We start from the raw sequence: 18086 nt of genomic DNA on the forward strand, positions 1-18086 counted from the left end.
CATAAACAGAATTGGGTGTAATAAATAAAATCAATCATTCAATAAGAAAACATGAAAAATAGATAACTAAAGTTCATTTTCAAAAATATGCAAATTAGTTAACCTTTATTTAATCTGTTGCATATCAATGACGGATTCTATGAAGTAGTTTGTTTTAATAATTTTTGCAGAGAAAAAGTAGGCTTTTAATATCAATGTTAGAGTGAGGAAAAAACTCAACTTTATATATAGATTAAATTAGGTAAAACTATTAAATACCATTTTTTTTTTAGATTTTATTCAAAAAATCCTCATGAAAAAAAAAAAAAAGTCTTTCAGTTGCACTAACACCTACTCCAACTTGTGTTCCTGTTGTATCACCGAGGTATTATTGTAATATATTTTAAAGTTTTCTACTGTTTACTCCAATAATTTACTCACTCTTTTTTTTTAAAACCGTTCTAAAGCCTTAGTTATATGAGCCGAAGCAATCCTTTTCAGGATTTAGGGTTAGGATCTAATGCGTGTGTAGCATTGTTTTGAAACTTGTACATAAACAATTTCTCTGATTATAGAGCCATTTTTTCGTTAGTACAAAATTTGAGTTGAGAATGCAGGATGCAAGAATAATTACAGACTCACAGCGGACTCATTCATATGTAATATATTGATGTTGGCATTCTGTAGATGTTCAGTGTAAATGGAGACGCTCTGATATTATTGTAGCTTTTTTGTTAAAAATGCAGAAGTATTTATCTGTTAGCACAAACGCCCGGTAAAGCCCGGTCGTAAAGTACGTTTAAATATGATATTTTAATTCTTGCAGATTTTGTATATATTATGATAGAGTTAATGTTCTATCGATTTTTATATATTATAAAGTTGTGATTTCAAAAAAAAAAAATATATATATATATATATATATCCATATTACTTGGGTGCATTAGCTTGAATCGAAACCGAAATAACTTATGAAAAAAAAATATATATGTATAACTTGAGTTCCTCCAGCTGCAACCAAAACCAAAACTTATGAAGAATTCTTGATAAAATTATTTATAAAAAAAAATAGATTACTGGAGTGCCATCAGTTAGAATCGAAACCAAAACCAAAACTTATGAAGAATTCTTGATAAAATTATTTATAAAAAAAATAGATTACTGGAGTGCCATCAGTTAGAATCGAAACCAAAACCAAAACTTATGAAGAATTCTTGATAAAATTATTCATGACAAGAAATGGAAATACATAACAATTAAACGATCCAGATGTAAGCGTGACACACACGCTATCGTATTAATATGTAGATTATTTTCCCATGAGGACTGGATGTGGCACAAAGCCAGTTTAATGTGGTGGGCAGGGGGTATTCAGTTCTTCCAAAAGGGGTACTTTGGATCAGGAGAAAAATAGAACTTGTTCCAATTGCAAAGGATTTCTCATCCTCTGACCGAGAACAGATATTACACTTTGATATTATTATTATTGATATTACACTGCCCTGTGGTACAGGAAAAATACCGATATCATTTTTACTTAATAAAATAACAGACAAGACAATAAAGGTTTGTAGAGAAAGCCAAAAAAAAAAAAAAAATTGAACGAAAAAAAATAAAAATGGTGGGCTGAAACAGTGCTAATAGAATTACAAGTCAATCGACAATGCAGTTTGGTGTTACGTGAATAACTTGTATTGCATAATATACATAGCAGCTGTCAGGTTTATTGACTGATTTGGCTTGTTTCGTGGAAGCTGACAAGTAGAAATGAATACTCGTCAACAAATCACATTGCAGCAAGATGTGGCACAAGGCCGAAAGGTGGAGAAAAACAGCCCGTTCTGGAGGATACAAAATATAACCAAAAACACTTAATACTTGGACTGCTGGTTTTATCTCGAGTATTATTTTCACAATGTTTCGGTCGATTTAACCTCTGACCTTTAGTTGTATCTTGTTGAACTCTGGAGTATTTTTGTATGTCTGCATATTCCCGAGTTCCACATAAATATTCCTGAGTCAGACAAGATATACCTGAAGAAAGTCGGAGGTTACATCGGCTGAAATGTTATGAAAATAATACTCAAGGTGTATATATGGCATAATCACGTTGACACACCGGTTCCTGTACAATTACCAAAGTTAAGCAATGTTGAACCTGGCCAGTACTAAATAGGTGACTATTTGGGACTTCCGGGTGCCACTAGACTCAAGCAGTGCTGATTCAGGAGAGGTGTGGTTGGGGTTGCACAACCCTTGCCTCACAACTACACGCACAGCTACTCTTACAGACTTTTCAGACTGGAGTTGATGATGATAGTGATGATGATGACTCAAGATAGGAACAGTAGTCAGAATAACCCAAATAATAGAAACTAGTACGACCAGTGGAAATTCCACAGACTGCAAAATATATTTAATCAATAAATATGTTTTGCTCAAGCTTATATTTTTCTGGATAGCACAAAAAATTAGTTTCCTTGGACAGAAAAACAAATAACTCACAGAAAATATGGGTTTATCAATATTTCTATGAAAATAGTGTCCATTGTATTTTAAATATAAACTGATCCAAATGAGATAAATTAATAAGTACTAATAAATACTCAAAAAGTAATGTTGTGCTACATAGTTCAATACAAATAATAAAATCACATTGTAAAGGACAATCTTTAATTTATTCCTCCAGTCTAGTACCTTTTGGTAGACAATGGTCTTTTTTTGCCGTTTCTTTCGAATATTCCCTTTTTTACATAACATTTTGCAGATTTCTTTCCTTGGTGAAGAATCGCTGCATGACAAAATTACTATAAGTTCCTTTTTCATACCATTACATTCATATATTGTTTTATAATGATATTCGAAAACGAGGCTACATCAAAGGGAGGTCATTCTCATATTTTTGTTTAAGATTGCCAGATTGGTCTTTCTAAAGCAAAGTTTTGTGAATTTGTTTTGTTTTTTTGAGGAAGTTTGGTCTTCAAAAATTGTATTTGTCCTTTTTCAAAACGTAACGTACAGACTAACTAAGGAAAGCACAATATGAATATGATAAAGATTATTGATTGTTATCTAAAAAATTCAGAAACATAACATTACAGTCTGATAAACAATAAACCAAATGGGTGTAAAAAAGACTTTTTACACTGAAGAAGTTTGGTTAATTCATAGCATTTGTTGAAATATATCTGCAAATTTATTGCAAAAAAATTCTTGTATAATAAAAAGTTTTATACCTAATTTAGAACATTTTTTAAAGTAACAATCAACCGTACAGGTACTAATATTATACCAAATTTCAGGCCTTTAAGAGACAATGGTCAGATATTGCTTCTGTTGTGACTTAGTTCTTATCTGAATACTTTTAATGCAATAATTTTGGTTTCGGTTTTGATTATAGCTGATGGCACTCAAGTCATCTATTTTTTTTTTTTATAAATAATTTTACCAAGAATATAGGTTATACAAGCTATAGGTTATACAAGTTATTACTATTTTTTTTTTTAATAAATAATTTTACCAAGAATTCAGAAGTTTTGGTTTCGGTTTCGATAACAGCTGAAGAAACTCAGGTTATATATATATATATATATATATATATATATATATATATATATATATATATATATATATATATATATATAATTATTCAATGACGTCATACAATCTGATCCAATTCCTGTCTTTTTCATTCAATATTAAAAAAAATCTTTTCTTTTGTGCCTTAGTACTTAATCAGACTATATGTCTATGTGCTTTGCATTTTGGATAAAATCAACATGTAGTGTCTGTTTTGATACTACACTTGAGCTGTTCTGTCCTTTGTCAGTGGAGGAGAAATCCTTTCAGGCTTAGGTAATTTTTCATTTTTGTCTTAATTTAGAGTGCTGCTTTTTTCAGGGCAAGACTTTCTCCTTAAAACCGACTGTAGGGTGGTAACTGAATAAGAGATTATATGCACGTTTTGCAATTCTTCCACGAGATGACCAGAAGTTAGGCTGCTTGTTGAGAGAGAGGCGACAGATCATTTTTTTTAAATATGTCATTTTAAGCAAAACAATATTACTTACTTATCGTGTCAAAAATAGTAATATATCCAAAAATTACGAAAATTCATTGAGTAGAAAGTTATTTATACTTAAAAGTAATTTTTATGAAAAATCGGAGAAAATTACATTTTTCATAGATGTTTAAGAACAGACGATTAAGAATTCAAACACAAGGAACATAAGTCAAAACGTATATTTTAGATTACATTGTAATAACTAAGGCTATGACAACAGCATATTCTTTTCATTGTTTTGACTCTCAAGTATATATCCGACACAGACACAGTTAATCAACTGAGAACCACATCACTCTATATAAAAGTATATAAAATATCAACGGATACACACTCGAGAGTCAAAACAATGAAAAAAATATGCTGTTGTCCCAGCCCTAGTAATAACGTCTAACTTGTATAGCAATAGACTTTTTACTTCTACTCGATGAATTGTAATTTTTGGATATATTACTAGTTTCGACATGACAATCAAGTATGTAATATTGTTTTTGCTTAAAACATTTTTTTTAAATCGATCTGTCGCCTATCTCTCAACAAGCACCAACGTTAGTTGTAAGCTTGAGAAAAAAAATGTTTCAGACACAAACTTTTGTATTCATTTACAAGTTTATGATAATTTTGAAAAGAATTACCAACCAATTTTTATTATTATATATTTAGTATGAAGTCATTAAAATCAGTTTGTAGTGTTGCTTTCTTTCGACTAAAAAATCTAATTACAAACAAGACTTTCTCAAAAACTTGAGATGTCCACGCTTGAATTTCTATAAAAGTGGATTAAAATAATTCAACATCAAAATAATTCAACATCAAAACAGCAAAGTTCGTAAAAATGATTAGTTTCTTAATTGTTCTTACATTTAAACAAAAAAATGAACAGAAAATATTATTCTTAAATATTAAATAAGATTTGTTTTATTAAATCCAAAATCATATGGCAGCCAGATGTGGCACAAGGCTGGAAGGTGGTGAGAAATATCTCCTTCAAGAGGAGGATAAAAGTATGACTGAGAACACTTGTATTATTTACATTCATTGAACTACTGTTCTCATCTTGAGTAAAATTTTCACAACTTTTCTCACGATGTATCCTTCAGCCTTCTTTAAGTGCATCTTGTCAAACTTGGGAATCTTTCTGTCAAACTCGGGATCTTTTTGTCTGCAAAGACCTGTAGTGTAATGGATAAAGTATTAGGTGAAATTCAGTTTTAAGTGACACACTTCTGGAAGTTGAAGGTTCAATCCTCAGTGCAGGCAATACTAAGAATACAATTGTGAATTACTGAAGATTTTTACTTGATAGAACAAAAGTATGTTAGCGGTGTGGGTTAAATCGAAGGATCCGTTTGAAATTCTGTACAAATTTTTAAGTTTGACAAGATACACATGAAGGTCAGAGGTTACATTGGCCAGAACATTGTATAAATAACATTGAAGATAAGGACAATAGTTCAAATAATTTAATAGAAACATTAAGAAACATAATAACAGGATTTAATTATGCTTAATGACATGTGATGGGCATGTGGAAAGAATTGGTTTATTTGAAGAGACTATTGACCATGTGTCATACAACTGATCTGGATAAAACAGAAGCAGCGGACAAATGAATGTTATTGTTTTGGGGATTAAACCGAAAATGGGATATGAAGTGAACTTTAGAATCACAAATTCATATGGTCGACCACATGGTAAAATCAACTATTGTCTGAGACTTCATGCGTTAAACAAAAAACAACTATGACTTGTTTTCTTTTACATTGAAATATTTAAGAGAGAGAGAGAGAAAAAAAGAAAAAAAAAACGTTATATGAATTTTATTTCAAATTTTATGATATTGTTATCTTGAGCAACTCCGGGTAGGCTCGCAAGTGGTTCTGTACAAGGATTATAAATTTGCTTATGAAAAACGAATATTTATATATATATATATATATATATATATATATATATATATATATATATATATATATATATAGTTTTTTTAAAATTTTTAAAATAAAAAAAAAAATGTTCTTCGTTGGAACATTATTTTATCAATAAGTACGCAGAACAGTTTTACTTACATGAACAAACAATAGTATCAATGTTCTTAAAGGGATCATCAATTGCTTACCATGAAACACACACATGTGTGTGTGTGTGTGTGTGTGTGTGTGTGTGTGTGTGTGTGTGTGTGTGTGTGTGTGTGTGTGTGTGTGTGTGTGTGTGTTAATCGTTTAATCGAAACTACTCAGTTTATACCAATTGTAATGAATTAAAAACATAATGAAAAAAGTTTTTTTATATAAATTTTGAAAAAAATCCAAACTTAATGAAGGCCTTTTTATTGGGTTCCAGAGCATATATATTGTAATATAATAATTTTATGTGACTAAATATGCAACAATAAAATAATTTTGCAGGCTTGTTAGTCACAATACAAAACTATATTGTAATGGATATCTTTTGAAAAGTAATAAATGACTAGCGCTATGACACCAGAATATTCTTTTCATTGTTTTGACTCTCGAGTATATATCAGACACAGGTAGACACAGTTAATCAACCGAGAACCACATCACTCTATATAAAAGCATTTAAGATATCAACGGATACACACTCGAGAGTCAAAACAATTAAAAGAATATGCTGTTGTCACAGCCTTATAAATGACCAACTGAAGAAACTTGATATTTGGAACTTGGAAAATTATTATATTACACTCATATATATATATATATATATATATATATATATATATATATATATACATAATATAAAGCTGAACGTGTGTGTGTGTGTCTGGTCACGAATAGGCTCCTATATGGTTGACTATTTTAAAAAACTGATTACATATAAGGATAGAAGATGTATCGAGGGTCAGGAATGGGTATGTTTGATCTGGCAGAACGGTGGTTCATTAAAATTGTGGGGTCTGCGTTTGTGCCTGGCCCCCCAAGTATGGAAAAAAAAAAATGAAAAAAAAAAAAACGTCTGCAAGGGTTTTTGATATAGATGTACATAAGAATACTTTGATAAGTATGTTTCAACTTAAATAGGGATGGTATAATAAAATTGTGGGGTCTGCGTTCACGCCTGTACTCCATAGAAATATGGCACAAACTTTAACAAAGACTTTTCAGATCTATTTGCGTAAGTATACTTTGATAATTATGTTTCAGTTTGAAGAAATATGGTATGATAAAAGTATTGGGTGTTCGTTCGAGCCTGACCTACATAGAATGTAAATATGTCACAAAGTTTAACAAGGTTTTTAAAAGGGGTGATTGGTTGGTTGTTTTACGGCATATCAACCTTTTTCGGGTTATTTAATGCCGAAAAGGGGTGAGGATCTACAATAACACCTTAACTTTAATCTTAATTCATGTTAGCATTTATTTATTTATTTTGAGTTGAATCATATTGTGTCGAATAAATTCACCTCATAAATTCACGTTCTTACTAAAGTGAAAGCCAAAAAAAAAAAAAAAAGTCGGAACTTTAGACAATTCTCGACACAAATTTTGCATAACTCTGTTTTTTTCCTTCTCCACTTGCACGTGGTACTCTTTCGAAAATAGATAAATAGATAAATAATAAAAAATAAGAACGTTACTTGTTATCGTGTCAAAAGAAGGAAAAAATCCTGCTCACGTGATTACGTGTCTTTTTAAAAACGTTTACATAACCTTTTTATTTTTATTTATATGTTTAAGCTTTTTTTGTCAGTGTACTAGAAGGAATTCAGTTGATTACAATCCTTTCTGCATGTTCTTTATATTACAATAGTACAACCCTGAATCCGACGGCACAATACTACGCCGTTCAATACTGTAAAACTGAAACAAAGCTGTTCTGCTTGAAAAGGGCGCCATTTTCTTCTTATTCATATTAATATAGGTTCTTTGCTTTAAAAAACTTAAGTAATTACGTGTTTACTTTTTTAATATCCCATTTTGTTGTTTCGGATTATTTTACTAAAGTAAGTAAAGCTTCATTATTTTTCAAAACTGTTTTCATTTCTTTGTTTTTCGATATTTCGTCGATATTATTTCTCAAGAGTGTTTAGAAGAAAAGCCAACAAACGACTACCTAAAAAAATAATAAATGTTACCATAGTCAATAAAAGTTAAGTTCATGTTTCTTTTTGATTTGAAATAGTTTTTAATGCTCTTTACTTGAAATAATTTCAGCAAACCAAAATTAAAACGAAATTTGAGGCGATAACTACTTAAATGAATTTTTATATAAACTACAAAGTTGATATAAAAAATATATTTTCGCGAAAATTATCTTTACTTTAATCATATTTTGCTTATATTTGAGTATCAAAACCTATCTCTTTACAACCCCCTCCTTTTCATAAACTATCATACTTTCATCAATCACAGTCCATTTTCTGTAGGCCATTTTTGAACCCAGTCAACGACGGGTACTTCTGCTAGTATATATATATATATATATATATATATATATATATAATCACACTTCAATTCCTTTTGACGATTGATTATTGCTGAGTTAAGGGCATAATAGATTCACTGATTGATATAACTAAGTGATTGATTTTGCGCTACGAAACAGATACTGTCAAGAATTGTATAAGTCAACTAAATTAAAGGAATAAATTATAAGATGGTCAACATCATGAATTTTGGAATATGACTTTTTGTCATTTATTCTCTCTCTCTCTGGATATATATATATATATATATATATATATATATATATATATATATATATATATATATATATATGGCAAATAAGCTGTACTAATAATTAAAGATAAAAATGAAAACAAAATGGGTTAAAGCAGTAATCAATATAATAATAATATAATTGCAAGAAATAGTAATAACTCAATCAATAATAAATAGCAATCACTCAAATGCAAATAAGAAAGTTAATAATGAAGAGAAAAACTATAACTGTAGAACTCGTGCACATTTGCTGTTATAAAATAACTGTTATAAAATAACTGTTATAAAATAACTGTTATAAAATAACTGATTAACCAAAGGCATCATTTATCAAGCCATTATATTAGCACATAAAAACTCGGATAGCAAAAAATACTACATAGGGAAAACCTTCCTCCAATTTCAAACCAGATATAAAAACCATAAAAACACATTCAATAAGAAAAAAATACCATTTCAAAACAAAAGAAGGTGAATGTTGTCCAAAATATTATGATGAAGCAGGACAAGCAGATATTTCGTTAAAAGTGGATAGTTAAGTCGAAGGACAAGCAATTTTAAATTAAATTGTAGAACCAAAATAGCATCTAAACAAAGAATAAACTTTAATTAAGGATAACTAAAAAAAAAATTAGATAAAATTAATAAATTCTAAATTTTAAATACCGATGAAAACAAATATTTTAGTCTCCATGTGTTCGAATAAAATAACCCGTTAATTTGACCCACAGCCAGGCTTTTGTTTTAAAAGAGTTCAGCCGTTGCCGTTGACCAATGAAAATAATGGCCAAAGAAGAAATAAACATACCGACAGAACTCAGTTGGTTAGAGCAAACACTATTTAGATATAAAAGCAATCGCAAACAAAAAAAATCAATGTATTTAGCTGGATGGTTTCCTTTGTGAATGAAACATGGACGCTTCTATGTAGCTTACTTGCCATAGATATATTTTATGCTAGTACTAAGATCTAATCATGTATTAAGCACTATTGAAGTAAATACATAATATATATCATCTTATATATGAAGGAAACTCCAAAATCGAGCAGTTCAAAGGAATAAACCAATAGAATAGAAAGCTTTCCGGCATCTACGGACCTCTACAGTGAAAGGGTGGGATTTTGCTTGTTGTCAGGTTAGTCAGAAGTATTTACCTCGAGGGGGCACCTTTGTCGGGGAATGCAACTAAAAACAAAACCAAAGAACTAAATACAACTTTCCACAAGAAAAAAAAATTTACGTGGACTCGAATGGTGGTATTAATTTTTGATTAGTTTTTTATAATAATATTATGAGGATATGCGCCCATAAAAAAGTTTTTTATAATAATATTGTGAGGATATGCGCCCATAAAAAAGTTTTTTATAATAATATTATGAGGATATGCGCCCATAAAAAAGTTTTTTATAATAATATTATGAGGATATGCGCCCATAAAAAAGATTTTATAATAATATTATGAGGATATGCGCCCATAAAAAAGTTTTTTATAATAATATTATGAGGATATGCGCCCATAAAAAAGTTTTTTATAGTAATATTGTGAGGATATGCGCCCATAAAAAAGTTTTTTATAATAATATTATGAGGATATGCGCCCATAAAAAAAGTTTTTTATAATAATATTATGAGGATATGCATCCATAAAAAAGTTTTTTATAATAATATTATGAGGATATGCATCCATAAAAAAGTTTTTTATAATAATATTGTGAGGATATGCCCCCATAAAAAAGTTTTTTTATAATAATATTGTGAGGATATGCATCCATAAAAAAGTTTTTTTATAATAATATTGTGAGGATATGCATCCATAAAAAAGTTTTTTATAATAATATTATGAGGATATGCGCCCATAAAAAAGTTTTTTTATAATAATATTATGAGGATATGCGCCCATAAAAAAGTTTTTTTATAATAATATTATGAGGATATGCGCCCATAAAAAAGTTTTTTATAATAATATTGTGAGGATATGCATCCATAAAAAAAGTTTTTTATAATAATATTATGAGGATATGCGCCCATAAAAAAGTTTTTTATAATAATATTGCGAGGATATGCCCCCATAAAAAAGTTTTTTATAATAATATTGTGAGGATATGCGCCCATAAAAAAGTTTTTTATAATAATATTGTGAGGATATGCATCCATAAAAAAAGTTTTTTATAATAATATTATGAGGATATGCGCCCATAAAAAAGTTTTTTATAATAATATTGTGAGGATATGCGCCCATAAAAAAGTTTTTTATAATAATATTGTGAGGATATGCATCCATAAAAAAAGATTTTTATAATAATATTATGAGGATATGCGCCCATAAAAAAGTTTTTTATAATAATATTGCGAGGATATGCCCCCATAAAAAAGTTTTTTATAATATCATGAGGATATGCGCCCATAAAAAAAGTTTTTTATAATAATATTATGAGGATATGCGCCCATAAAAAAGTTTTTTATAATAATATTGTGGGGATATGCCCCCATAAAAAAATTTTATAATAATATTATGAGGATATGCACCCATAAAATTTTTTTATAATAATATTGTGAGGATATGCGCCCATAAAAAAAGTTTATAAGAATATTATGAGGATATGTGCCCATAAAAAAGTTTTTTATAATAATATCATGAGGATATGCCCCCATAAAAAAGTTTTTTATAATATCATGAGGATATGCGCCCATAAAAAAAGTTTTTTATAATAATATTATGAGGATATGTGCCCATAAAAAAGTTTTTTATAATAATATTATGAGGATATGTGCCCATAAAAAAGTTTTTTATAATAATATTATGAGGATATGCCCCCATAAAAAAGTTTTTTATAATATCATGAGGATATGCGCCCATAAAAAAAGTTTTTTATAATAATATTATGAGGATATGCGCCCATAAAAAAGTTTTTTATAATAATATTATGAGGATATGTGCCCATAAAAAAGTTTTTTATAATAATATTGTGGGGATATGCCCCCATAAAAAAATTTTATAATAATATTATGAGGATATGCACCCATAAAATTTTTTTATAATAATATTGTGAGGATATGCGCCCATAAAAAAAGTTTATAAGAATATTATGAGGATATGTGCCCATAAAAAAGTTTTTTTATAATAATATTTTGAGGATATGCGCCCATAAATAAAAAAAAAATAAAATAAAAAAAAGATTTACTTTATTTATAACAAGACCAAAAATATATTTTCTTTGGTAATGTCATGGTAAATTCAATGAAAATTATTATCCAATCTGAACACTTGATTCTCATGAATTTGTGATATGTTTGAGTATTCCTATTTCTTTGCTTCCCTACGAGGGCAGAGTTTGAGTGTTAAATATGATGAAGTAAAAAAAAAAATAAAAATAAAAAAAAAAACACTTTTATTCCTAGCCAACACCGGGTATTTCTGCTAGAAATTATATATATGTGTGGGTAATGAATTAACGATGATACATGATATTTTAATTTATGCAGATGGTGTGTGTATTATTATAGAATCAATCCTTTATTCATTATTATACATAACGAGGAATAATTTGCCCGGTGGACTAATTCGCCAAAAAAATAAAAAAATAAATAAAAATAATGATCATCATGTCGTTCAGCAAATTCTGTCTGTGTTTGTTTACAATATGACATTAGCTAATATTTGGGCTTAACGATGAATGCCCTGGAAAAGTCACTTCTGGTTAATGTTTAGTTTAAAAATATGCAAACGAAGAAATGATTTGCATCGATTTCTTCTTTTATCGTAAATTGAACTCATTAAATAGAAAAAATTAAAATAAAATGATGAGGTACATCCAGGGTTCAACAGGGGATTATTCGATTTGTAGTCGAATGATCTACCACTAAGCTATATCTCCAGATGACAATAAATCTGTGGGGGGGGGTAAGAAAAAATGATTTGCTGAGATTCTATTATCTCCCTTGACCGGTGTAATGTAAAATATTCCCCTGTAAAAATTATTCTTTTTTATCTATAAGAGAAGAAAGACTATTTTTAAGATCGGATTTTTTCGATTTTCGATATTTATCAGATGAATTTCTGTAGAAAACATATCTAAAAACACTGCCAGACATATAAATTAGTTTTATGTGAAATTTGTAAAAGATAGGCTCAGCCGTTTTGAAACCTATAAGGAAGGAACTCGCACACACACAAAGTGACTTTTATATAATATTATATATATATATATATATATATATATATATATATATATATATATATATATATATATATATATATATATAACATAACTTGTGAATGACGCAAAAAAAAAAATCAAGATTTTGATGTAAAATGAAATACTATAATATCTTAAAATTATTTTATTTCAAAATATTTGCCTCTCATGATTCTTAATATCTTTTACTAAAGGAGACTTGGTATCTGTCTATCTGAAGCCGAAACTATACTATTACTTCTATTAAGATATTATTGTATTATCTTGTATTGTGGATGCAGTTTCCTGTATTATTTCAAACTAATGTATTATTTTTCAATGCTCAATTCAGGTTGGGGTAGTGTAGGATATATTGATTCGTCATAATATCATCTTCCCAGGCATTAGCTCCCCTTTTAATTTTAATTTTTTTGGGGGGGGGGGGGAGGGGGGGTAAAGTAGTATATGTTTGTTATCACAATACTATCTTTTCAGGAATTACCTTCTCTTTCTGGGTGGGGGGTTGGGGAGGGGTAGTAATACACAAGCAAAAGAAATGTGAACAGATATTTTTATTAGTACTATCAATGATTTTTAAAATAATTTGAGATAATTTTAAATATACACACAAAATTCATGGTATATCAAAGAATTATTCATAGAATGTAAAAAAAAAACCCAACACTGATTGTATTAATATAAATTCTAAAAAGAAAAACACCTCCAAATACATTTATCTGAAGATAAAACAAATTCATGTACAAAAACAAAATATAAAGTAAATGATACAATTATTGTTCAAGTATATATATAACACTGTCATGAAATGAGTTTTTTTTTTTTAGAAACGTTTTAAAAATATTTGGAGATTTCGTATTTTAAATATATTCTCCAATAAAATTTTAAATATTTCATTAAGACATAAAAGAAATGCTGCATTTAAATATTAAATGTTGCCAATTTCTAAGAAAACATGTCTTCAGGTTAAAACTAGGTGAAATTTTAGAAAAAGAAAATCTCACAGAAACAATTTTCAAAATGGAAACTATAATTCAAATGAATTATATGAAATTATATTATATGAAATTATTTCTAAAGATATTTTAAAGTTCAATATTTTTGTTCTCCAAGATTTGGGTAATCAACAAACATTAATTTATTTGAGAAATATTTACTAATAATTGTGGTACATGTTTCAAATTAATGCAAACATTTCCATCAGATATTTATAAAATATTTTTGTATTTTATCATTATATAAATATTTTAAAAGTGTATTAACCAAAAACAATTCTATTAGCATATTTGGTAAACTGTATGTCTTTTTATAGTGCCCTTTCAGTCTTGAGAGGCAGTAGCTACCCCCCCCCTGTAAGGATCCCTGTGAGAGGAGGGGTCTGTTGTAAAACAAGAGTTGTGCAATCTCTAACTGCACATCTAGACTGGTACTGCTTAAGACTAGTGGCAAGGAGAAGTTCTGAATGACTGGAAACAGTGCCGGCATAAACAGAGAAAGATTAGTGTTATTTTGTAGTTTTTCCTTCTCCTAGAGTAGTTGCATATCCAAGACTTGAGTCTTGTCTAACCTACTATTTAATCCGTCGCTGGAGGGAGGATATATATGGGTTTATACCTTTCCCTAGGGTATTAGTGTATATGTAATGAAATTTAAAAAAAAAAAAAAAGCATCCATTAAAAAAAAAACAATTAATAAAAATTAATGTATCATTTAAACTGAAATTTAGAAAATTCATAATTTTAGAATGATAAAAATTTATATATATATATATATATATATATATATATATATATATATATATATATATATATATATATATATATATATAAGTATAGAAAATAAATAAATACCGAGTCAGACTTGTACTGTAGTTTCCTTTGTTGCACGTTCTTTTTGTTATGGCTAACAGGTAGAGGTTCAGACAACCACTCCAAGAGAATATCCAACTCAGACATTGTGGGGGGAAAAAAACTATTGAAAACAATGCACAATTGACCGAGTGTATAAAAAAGAAACAAAAATGAAACGCTACCACTTGAAAGTCATTTTGAACAACTAGCGTCGTCTTCTTCTAGTGCCTTTCCTGGTTGCGATTGATTTTCTTGCCGAAATGAATGGACCGGTGCACTCATAAGCCCATACTTGGTCTCACTCTACACAATGCGTTAAGCTCGTCCAAATCAATCAATACACACACTCGTCTCAAGTCTAGGAAGCAGCGCATAGTAAATCAATGCCAATCTGAACTTTCTGCAGCATTTTTTATTCACGTAAAGTTTGTCACATCCTTAAATAACTATTCTCATCATCTATGCGAAAGAAGACAGCGAAATGGGAAACATTTGCATTTGTAATATACGCTACTACTTATAATGCACATACTCATAAGCAATTTCTCATCGCTCAACAAACTAGATTAAGCTGCTACATTAAAGACTATTTTTTTAACAATGACGATGGACTGTCACAAACACACACACACACACACACACACACACACAGACAGAAATAGCGTGCATACAATTGAACGAATTTCATTGAAAGTGTTCATATATAATAATCCGCTTATTTTAAGCAATATTCTTATCCAATGGTTCATCTATTATAGGAAGCAAACTCGTAAAAAAAAAAAAAAAAAAAAAAATACTACAATATGCATCCCCTGGAGGTCACCATGGAAAAAATTATTGCATTGGAATCAGAAAATAATTCTCACTAGTAGTTGTTCTAAAAAGAATACTGAAACTAGGTCAAACAGTCGGTTGTGGTAGCTTTCTTTCTACGATATTCAATTAGTTACGAGAGATAGAAGGAACTTTAAAAAAAAAATGCTACGCGCACTTTTTTAAATTTCTATTTTGCTATTCATACTTCGAGGGGTAACATTGAGTAGAGGTCTGTTGGTGAAGATTTTTTTTAAATTATTTTATATACATATAATTTTCAGAATATGAGATATGATATAATTATTTCCACAGCCAAACAACGTCGCAGCTCACAAGAGCCATGACAGTCAACAAATGTGAAATCCAAGATTAAAGTTTGTGAAGGCGAAATCGAGTCTTGGACTTCCGATTTGTTGACTGTCATGGCTCTTGTGAGCTGCGACGTTGTTTGGCTGTGTAAATATATATATATATATATATATATATATATATATATATATATATATATATATATACACACACACACACACACAGACACATACATACAGGGCGTAACAAAAATGTACTCACACTTTGAATGACAATAAAACATTTATGAACACAGAATGAAATGAAAAAGCTTCTTATACAGAAGACAAATTTAATTGAAGAATCATGTTCACAAATGTTCAAATTGATGAACATTATTGTTCAGACAATGCTGATAACGCGCACCAAGGGATTTGTAAACGTCATGAAAAACTCATTGCAGTACATTTTTGGAGACACCCTATTTATATATCTATAAAAGTGAGAATCTGTGTGTGTGTGTGTGAGGACACTTATCAACCTATATACTCAACAAATTTTTAATCTACACACTTAAAATTTGGTATATAGGGTATTCAGACATGTGAAAAACTTTGTAATCTATTTTCATCCAGAAAAAAGGGCTGCTAAGAGACCAAGATTGAAAATTTGGTACTTATAGAGGGGGGGGGGTCATCGGATTTTTATCTGCTTGTCAACCGTTTCATGAATGCGTATGTGTGAATCGTTCACATGGCAGATTACATAAGAATAATTAGGTTTGAAAACACTTTTTAAACTCGTATCAAGCTGGTCTAATGGTTATCCTACTTGATTCACTGTCTTTAGGTTTTGGTTTCGATCTCAATTCAAGTATCTTTTTTTTTTTTTTTACTTGCAAGAATTGAATTGTTTAGAAAAAAACATAATATTCGCATGCATGTGTTTCAGTTTTTTCCGTTTACGTTTTTTTTATTTTACTTCATTTTTTTTAAAGGAATTGAACGTTACGTTTAATACCTACGGTATTTCTCTTTATAATTAATAAGAATTCGGCATTAATCAAAATATAATATTTATGCATATTTTACGACGTGGCAATGCCAGGCGACTGGCTAGTATATATCCTTGGATTCTTAATCTGGATCGCGATGTCAATATTGCCTATCATAAATTTGAATACTACTTATGTAAGCATCGCATTTTAAGAGTAATTCGTCTTTTGAACCTGATCACTGCATATCGTTTCACTTTTCATTTATTTTCTGCATTTCATAAATTTTTTCCACTAACTTTATGCATATATAATTCATTTCAGTTTATCAGCAAAATCATAGTTTCACTACAATAATTATTTTGTTAAAATCTTTCCTCTGATGAAAAGAACGCATTCTTTGAAACTCTGTGGATTAAGGAATTGTTAATATTTCTTTTTGAGTATCCTGTCGAATAATAAATTCTTGTAAATTATAATTTACTTGTGTTCTTTTATGATAAGCTCTATTTCCTAATTTGGTTGTATTGATAATTTTCACCTGGTTAGGCTTTCTATATAAATATTTTTATTCATATTAAAGTTTCCAGGAGCTTTTGACGTGTAAACTTAACATTTCTTGATTTTATCACTCTGATAGACGTTAAAAAGCATTTAAAAAATAAATGTTTAAATTCAACAGCATTTCTCGCGATTAACGGTAGCCGAATGGGATGGCTTCTGTCGCCGGGTTCGAGTCTACTGACTGGTGTTAATCATGACACCCTGCACTGATGATTCCCGAAAGGATGAAACACTAGTGTCTGTAGGTATTTAATAATTATTATAATAAATAATTTTATATATATATATATATATATATATATATATATATACTAGACTACCCATGACCCATTATGTCAGTATATGTTACAGCTAGCTATGGAATAGTGAGTATAAAGAATTAATGTGTAAAAGTGCAAGTGAGCATACAGAATTAATGTATGAATGTGCAAAAATTGAATGCATATATGTGCGAAAACAAACATGGCGACCAGTGAAAACAATACAGAATACATTGGGTAATAAAGGGCTTAATATCATTGTCCTTAGATTAAATGAAAAATCCTTTATATAAGGGTGTAATCTGTTGAAAAAAATTGAAAAAAGATGAAAAGAAAAATTTTTTAAAAAGATGAAAAGAAAAAAATTGAAAAAAGATAAAAAGAAAAAATTG

At 29.0% G+C, this 18086-nt stretch overlaps 1 protein-coding gene across 3 annotated transcripts in view; it reads right to left on the reverse strand.

The window, feature by feature from the left end:
- Positions 1 to 18086, reverse strand: part of LOC145248335 (four and a half LIM domains protein 2-like) — a 432228-nt gene that overhangs the window by 315683 nt on the left and 98459 nt on the right. Inside the window, exon 1 of one of the 3 annotated variants that reach the window (XM_080110245.1) lies at positions 14773 to 15079. The exons of the other annotated variants lie outside the window; for them this stretch is intronic. Coding sequence (XP_079966371.1) covers positions 14773 to 14877 — 105 coding nt within the window. The 5' untranslated portion in view covers positions 14878 to 15079. Of the gene's footprint in view, positions 1 to 14772; positions 15080 to 18086 lie in introns of those variants that run through there. 3 annotated transcript variants of the gene reach the window in all.

The sequence above is a fragment of the Euprymna scolopes genome, chromosome 26, assembly GCF_053919585.1.
Source record: "Euprymna scolopes isolate OS-2025 chromosome 26, ASM5391958v1, whole genome shotgun sequence".
NCBI lineage: Eukaryota > Metazoa > Mollusca > Cephalopoda > Sepiida > Sepiolidae > Euprymna > Euprymna scolopes.